This window comes from Charadrius vociferus, unplaced genomic scaffold (genome assembly GCF_000708025.1).
Source record: "Charadrius vociferus isolate BGI_N301 unplaced genomic scaffold, ASM70802v2 scaffold919, whole genome shotgun sequence".
NCBI lineage: Eukaryota > Metazoa > Chordata > Aves > Charadriiformes > Charadriidae > Charadrius > Charadrius vociferus.
The window spans coordinates 238,152-246,295 of NW_009653257.1; the positions used below are offsets into that span (position 1 = coordinate 238,152).

General features: G+C 47.6%; 1 protein-coding gene and 1 pseudogene across 1 annotated transcript; both read right to left on the bottom strand.

The window, feature by feature from the left end:
* Positions 1-540: 540 nt before the first annotated feature.
* On the bottom strand, positions 541-1,479 carry LOC104293631 (olfactory receptor 1052-like). Its single transcript, XM_009893149.1, has one exon. The coding sequence runs from the start codon at positions 1,477-1,479 to the stop codon at positions 541-543; it is 939 nt and encodes a 312-aa protein (XP_009891451.1).
* Positions 1,480-7,464: 5,985 nt separating this feature from the next.
* Positions 7,465-8,144, bottom strand: part of LOC104293640 — a 3,679-nt pseudogene continuing 2,999 nt past the window's right edge.

The following is an 8,144-nucleotide window of genomic DNA, read 5'->3' on the forward strand; positions in this document are numbered from 1 at the left end:
TTTTCACACGGAGCTGCTCCCAGACCCGGCCCAGGAATCACTGAGGCCCCGAGTGCCCGACACCGCCCATGAAATTATTTGGCGTTTCTCTGCTATAGGCATTTTTTTACTAAAAAATAAATAAATAAAAAATATGTAGAAACGGCGTGTCCTATATCCCTTCATTTACTGAGCAGATATTACAGCTACACTGATGCTCGGGAGCAACGACAAAAATCAGTAACATAGGTGTGTTGGCATACATATTTAACCCAAGAATATATTGCATTATATATAAGTGTATAGTATAATATACATTAATATTTTATATACACACACACGTATGTCTATACATGTATAACTTGCCATTCGTAGGAGCAGAGAGCTCCGAGACGTCCTTTCTGATCAAAACTTATTCTCCATCCCGCTCCAAGCAGGGCTGACTTCACAGCCAGGTCAGGTTGCTCCTGGCCTCATCCAGGCACCTTCTGAACATCTCCGTGCATAGAGGCTCCACAGCCTCCGAGAGAAATCCCCTATAAGTTTTTATTGAGGAGGGGTTCAGAGCCGGACTGTGATTCTTTCTGCTGTTCTCCTCAGAGCGTCCTTCACCTCCTGGTTCCTCAGGCTGTAGATGAGGGGGTTCAGCATAGGGATCACCACCGTGTAGAAAACGGAGACCACTTTGTCAGTGTTCAGGGAGTAACTAGAGCTGGGGCGTAAATACATGAAGATTGTCGTCCCGTACAACATGGTCACCGCTGTCAGGTGGGACACGCAAGTGGAGAAGGCTTTTTGCCTGCCTTCAGCTGAACGGATTCTCAGGATGGCAAAGGAGATGAAGATGTAGGAGACCAGGATGGTGGAGATGGTGCTGAGCTCAATGACACCAGCCAAGGAGAAGAGGATCATCTCATTGATGTAGGTGCTGGCACAGGACAGAGCCAGGAGGGGAGGAACGTCACAGAAGAAGTGGTTGATGACATTGGAGCCACAGAAGGGCAGCCTGATGATGAAGGTCATCTGTATGATAGAGTTCAGGACACCTCCGACATAGGCCCCCACCACCAGCCACGTGCACAACCTCCGAGTCATAACAGAGGAATAGAGCAGGGGGTTACAGATGGCCACGTACCGGTCGTATGCCATGACAGCCAGTAGGAAACACTCGGTTGTCACAAAGACGATGTAGAAGAAAGCTTGGCCCATGCAGCCAACGAAGGAAATGGTCTTCCTCTCTGATAGAAAGTTCACCAAGGTCCTGGGGGCAATCACAGAGGAGAAGCAAATGTCAACAATGGAGAGGCTGCCAAGGAAGAAGTACATGGATGTGTGGAGCCGTGGGTCACCTCGGATGACTACGATTATCCCCGCGTTGCCCAAAAGGGTGATAGCGTAGATGAGCAGCAGCAGCACAAAGAGGGCCACCTTCATCTCCGCTTGGTCACTCAGGCCCTCAAGAATGAACTCTGCCACTGAGGTGTGATTCCGCTCTGCCATTCAGAGCTTCGTGTCTACCGAGAAAGGAGAGAGCCTGAAAATATAGGACAGTGGAAACCATGCCTTTATTTGAGCTGAAATGGGATAAATTGATAATTTCCACCCTGTGCAGACAGTTCTAGGGAGCTGGAATGGGATGGACCTCACTGTAGCCACCTGCTCCAAGCTTGTCCTCCTTTACAGTCCAAGGAAAGAGGAGGTCCCTTTTGAAGGGAGAGCATCCCAGCTTTCCCAAACACCTTCCCCTCCGGCAGCGAGTCACCACAGACGGTCTCTCGCTTTCCAGCTGTGGGCAGACCTTCGGGCAGGTTCACTTGTATCTCAGAGTCCCATTTTGGTACCTATAGTTTGAGATTGATGGATACAGCAGCAGATAGGGATCCAGGTGACACACAGCATCATCAGCTCTGCCCTTGACCTCCTGTGATTAAGTTTTCCTCCACATTTGTTCCCCTTCCTCCCGATTTCAAACCAATCTTGATAAGGTGCCCAGAACTAGAGAGCTCTGCTTAGAATTGTAATAGTTTGGAGTAAATGTGGAAAATACTGCAGTTTTCTTTCATCGGTTTTGAAAAAAACACCTTTAATTTGCTGGGAGGTAGGGAGGAAGGGAGTTTTGCATGATCCTAAAACTCATTCAGGACACGAGGAGTTTAATATTACAGCCTCAGAAACCTTGGGGAGATGAAGTCAGGGAGACCGTGAGCGAAATTTGGGTGTGAAGCTGTTATCGGGACCTGGGGTAAACATCAAACATTTCCTTGGTGCAATTTAGAGGATATACAGTTGAGACTAAACACCGTAAAACCCGTCTTGATTCCCCCGTGCTATTCAGAGCGAAGGTACCGGCCCCGGGGTTAGGGTCCCCTGTATGAAGAGTTTATGTGGGTTTAACAAACGATGAATCAGCCTTTTGACAAGTGAACCCACCGCCTTCCTGCCCAGGGCTCCCCTCACCACGCAGTCCACGGTGGGGACCATGAACTGCCACCATGTGCCAAGGACTTCAATCACACCTTGTGTTTCCAGATGAGGACTGGGAGATGAAACCTGATTTAGGGAGGCAATTTGAGCATCAGGAGACAGCTGTGAGTGTTTATGAGCATGAACCCAATGTAACACCCTGACTAAGCCCACACAGAAGTGGGGTCCAGGATGTTCTTCTGGTAATTCCAGCATCTGATAGCTAATTGCACCTCGTTTCCAGGTGAACACAAGGTATGGCTGAGAGCATCAGCAGAAAGCGTGAGGGAGGGGAATGGTCAAGGGGGGGAAAAAAAGAGCCAGACTGAGAAATCCCCATTTTAATAGGCTGTCTGAGGAGGAAAACCTTCTCAGAGGGAGCCTGGCAGTGGCACAGCATGGCATCCTGGTGGCAAGGGCACTCACCAGGACTACCCTCACCCCGTTTTCAGCAAGCAAAACCCCAGCAGCTCCTGAGTCTCATGGGAGAGGAGTCAATGCCACAGATGAGACCAACACAGCTGTGCTGAGCCAAAAAAAAAAAAAAAAAATAATCACTCAACTCCAGTTACCCAAGTTTAGGCACCTGGTTAAGCCGCTCACCCTAATGGAAATGTGAAATACAGGTTTCTGTCCCTGATAACACGAAGGTTCACAATAAAGCAATTTTTTTTACAGGATTAAAGATGAGACTCAAAAGCTTACCCCACCAGATGAGCACCCGGATCAGAAGACTCATTGAAGAATCAGCTGAATATTTCTTTGTAGAGATATTCTTTATTCTTTAAAGTGAATATCTCTTTATTTCAGGGTCAGTGGGTGGGTTAATCTCTACTTGAGAGTGTTCTCTCCTTCTCCCGGGCTCCTTAAACACACCATTAAGCACCACGATTTCTGATCTTGTGAATTCAAAACCCCGGAGCGCGTCCCGGCAGAAATAGTTCATCTTCTTTACACCCAGCCCAGAGGAGCAAACCTTGACCTGGTGGAAATCAGAGCGGCCTCCCCAAAGGTAACGTCGCTGCAGTGATTCATGCCAGAGCAGGGTATAGTCCCAGCAGAGCTCACACCAGGAGCTTTTGGGGAATGGTCACACCTACCTGTGGAGTGGGAGGTCACCTCCTCTTACCAGCTGCAAGATCTCTTCCACCTTGAATGGTACTATGGCCTTGGGATGTCTGCATGGTAAATCATAGAATGGTTTAGGCTGGAAGAGACCCTGAAGACCATCTCGTTCCATCCCCTGCCCTGGGCAGGGACCACTCCCACCAGCCCAGGTTGCTCCAAGCCCCATCCAACCTGGCCTTGAACACCTCCAGGGATGGGGCAGCCACAGCTTCTCTGGACAAGATGTTCCAGTGCCTCACCACCCTCCCAGTGAAGAATTTCTTCCTGATATCTCATCTAAATATCTCTTTTTCCAATTTGAAGCCATTCCCCCTCATCCAATCAAATCTGGGGGACTACCCCTTGAAGCCATCCTGATAGCTTCCAGAGAAACAAGAATGTCTCTCCTGAGCATCTGAGAGCCTCCTGCATATTTTCATCAGATGAAGTGCTTCACTGGCAGCAACGTGTTGCTTTTATGTGTCTCTCCACAGGTCTTTGTGGGCAACGGGTGTCCCTCCTCGGGGAGGGAGGGTTGGTCACGGCTTCGGCGACAGTTCAGGTCTCAGAGAAGTGCATCTTGATTGCCTACTGCCAGCTCCTTAATGAGAATCCATGAGAGTCACAACAGTCTAAACTGCTAATAAACCTCAGCCATGCAAAATCCTGCGCTAATTATTGTCACAAATACCAATAACCCGTTAAGACGCTTGGCAGCCTCCAGGGACAGAAAAGGTAGGGATCCAAATGAGCACAAGTTATTCTTCATGAGCCCCTCTGAAAAATCAAGGGGGAGGCGAGAAGGTGCATCCAAAGGACAATTTACTCCAAGTATCCGAAACAACCGTTACAAGCAGCTTAGGCTGTCCTAATTAGCTCTGGATTGGTGCCTGGAGCAGATGGCTGGGATTACAGGAGATGACAGCTGACTCAAACCTCCAGGCAATGAATGAGCCTAAAAGGCTTCCAGACCACTGATGGGTAAGAACAGGGAGGTCTACGTAGGACCCACCCATGGGAACATGTTTGATAGACAGTTTTGGGTTTGGTTTTTTTTCCTATGCTCCAGGTATTTCCAGGATCATCTCAACTGCCTCTTTTTTTCTCTCCCTTTCACAGAGATCCTGGTCATTCTGCTGCTCCACCTCTACCCCAAGATCAAAACCATCTCGTCACGGCCCATTTTGAAAAGAGATGGTGCTAATCCAGCTCTTTCTGCAAACTTTTTTCTTTGGCCAGCGGGGAATTGATAGCATATTCCTGGGAATTTCAGTGCAATTCCTCTCTGCTCAACACACTCAATAGATATCAGCTGCTTTCAGTCTGTGGAACACTTTCAGGAGCTTTATAATTCACACTATTTCCATCAGTATAGCTGATTTTTCCCGTTAAATAATAGAAGCCCGTGCTTTTAGGTTAAACCCACAGCATGGATAGAGCCACCGTATAAGTAGTAGGTCATATTTGGACCTAATTTTGATCCATAGACGGGATTTATTCGTCTATCTGGTGTCAACCACATTAAGCGTGGACATGAGCCAACTGCCCAGGCAGTCTTTGCAGTCAGTGGACATCAGGGTGGTGGTTCAGCTGTTCAGACATGGGTGCCCAAGGACTATCTGAGACCCACCACGCATCTCTCCTGCTCCCCTAAAGTGCACAAGTCTCCACATGTTATGCCACACCTGCGTCCATGCATCCTATGGTATCTCAGGTGGAATTAGAGGGATCAATAGACTCAGTGTAGCCCAGGGGAGGATTTGCCACATCCAAAGAAGACCCACGCATGGTCATACAAACACACAAGTTCTCCATCAGTATGACTGAGAGCTTAGAGGACTGGCTGAGAGATGGACACACTGGATGGGTTCAGGCTCACCTTGCTCCAGGTCAGCATGACATATGGACCTACACAGGAGCTATTGGTGTCCCAGCTTCTCTTCCAGCCTCTGAAGTCCAACGGTGATTCAGTTGGCCAAAGGGATGGCCCCGGCAGCAACACGACAGGACTTGCAGGAACCCATGACCATCTGGAGGAGCAGCTGGAGCCCAGCAGGGAACCTTCGATGGTACCAGAGCAGCACCTGCACCAGCAAACCCAAATATTGGCAGAGAAGAGCAATGCAAACACAGCTGTGCTGGCCCCAGGTGGGGGTTTGGATTGAGCACAGCTCTACAAACAGCAATATTTTAACAGCAGAGTTTATATTTGGGGAATTTCCACATCAACACTTTCACTGCTGAGTCACATTTGTTCCCACTTTGTTACCCATCACAGAACAACTCCAAACACTCCCTCCTTCTTCAAAAGGTAAACAAAAACATGCCTTCCAGCTAGTTCCAAAACAAACTTCTTACAAGATAGAGACAAAGAAGGAAAAACAATTTGTGGAGTTTATCAGGTAACAAGGTATAAACCTCTGAAGCATTTGTCACCAAATTCTTCGTCTCCCCTGTATTAGTTGGGCGCTATCTTGTGTACTGCTGCATCGAAGGGTGGTTTTCCCCTCTTATAATGGAGGTAGAAATGGAAAATAAACTATGAAAGTAGTATATAAACTGAAATCTGACAGATGGAAGTGACACAACCCATAGGCTGGGTGGGTTTCAGCCACCCCAAATTCAGATGTCTTGAAGTGCAGTATCTCAGCGAGTCACGCTACACGTCCCGTACGCAGCACGCTCTGTCTTCAAGCGATGTAGTTCACCCGAGCCACTGCCCATGTTTATTTTAACAAGAATCACGGTCTTTTGCTCCTTCTACAGTGGGAGACTAAGATCAGTTTTAATGTTTACCCCTTAAACTTGTAGTTTGGCCACTTAAACCCCACAACTAATGGTCTCTCAGATACAGACAGCTACATGCTTTGAGAAAATTAGAGGAAAAAAATAGAAATATTAGTTTTATTGCAACTAACATACCATGGCTTTACTGCACATCCTGAAGTTTAAATATAGGTATAGAAAAAATCCGCTAAAGAGTACATTTATGAACTGTCACTGTCCAATACTTAATGTTATGCATTGACAAAGTCATTTGAAGTATTTATTCACTATAAAAAGCACTTTGAAGGATTAAAAGTGCAGCAGAAATTTTTTAAAATACCTTTGAGCGTTCTTTGATGGGTCATTGTGGAAGAAGATTCAGAGAAGTTCCTTTCAGTTTTCCTGTTTCCTGCAGCTTTTGGGAAACATTTCCTCCTCTCCCTTCCAAGCCTCCTTGGTCTTCTCCATGCATCCTCCTGCATGGTCCCATCTGTCATGGGGTTTCATTGAATCATCTAGGTTGGAAGGGACATTGAAGATCATCAGGCTCAACCATCAACCTAACACTGCCAAAACCACCACTAAACCATGGTTCACTGAAGCTCACCTTAAAGCTGTAGATCCCATCACACAGCTGGAAGAGGTACAGCCCTTGGTAGGGAGGTAGTCCACTGCACTGATGAATGGTGTCCAAACTGTAGGAGAGGGTGACCACGAGTAGTCTCAGGCCACAGACAGCTGAGAACAAAATGGTCCAAGTCCTCAGCAGAAATCTCACAAATGCGTTAATTTTACAGGGCTGAGCCTTGACATCGTATTTACCTTGAAGCGAGGTGACTGGAGGTTGCCCAAGGAATGGCAGGTCCAGCAAAAAGCCCAGCACGTGCTTGTCTCCAAATATTCAGAAACAGTCTGGACATTTTAGCACATTTCCTTACGAATTGACCTTTTGTGGGTTCTTCAATAAGTATTTCTCCTGTTATGAAACGCACTAGAGGCCAATGGATAACAAATTCATCCCACATCAACACAGCTGTACTACAAAATGGAAAATAACATACAGAAGAACTGTCACAGATTCTCTCCGATTTCAAAAAAAGACCCCGAAACACAGTCCCCGTTCCCATCACTGCCTAAATGTCAAACTGTTTACCACTTTAGCAGGGAAATCATTATTCTCCCCACTGCTCTCTTCACCTCCTGGTTCCTCAGGCTGTAGATGAAGGGGTTCAACATGGGGGTCACCACCGCGTAAAAGACAGAAACGATTTTGTCCCTGCCCAGGGAGTAGTTGGAGCTGGGTCGCAGGTACATGAAGAGAAGGGTCCCATAGAAGATGGTGACGACCACCAGGTGGGATGCACAGGTACTGAAAGCTTTGTGCTTGCCCAGCGCAGAGCCCATCCTCAGGGCGGTGAAAAGGACACGGGCGTAGGAGATGAGGATGATTGATACAGTGGTGACCTCGTTGAAGCCCCCGAAAACAAATACCAGCACTTGGTTGAGGTGAGTATCAGAGCAGGCCAGTTTCAACAGCGGTGGCCCATCACAGAAGAAGTGGTCAATGATGTTGGGGCCGCAGAAGGACAATCTCAGCGCAAACCCCGTGAACATCACTGAATTACAAAAGCCAACCACGTAGGACCCGGCCAAGAGGGAAACGCAGACCTTCTGGGACATGACGACGGGGTAGCGCAGGGGGTTGCAGATGGCAATGTAGCGATCGTACGCCATCACGGCCAGGAGGTAACACTCCACAATGACAAAAGCAGCGTAGAAATGCAGCTGTACAAAGCAGCCAGCAAAAGAAATAGTCTTCCTTTCTGATG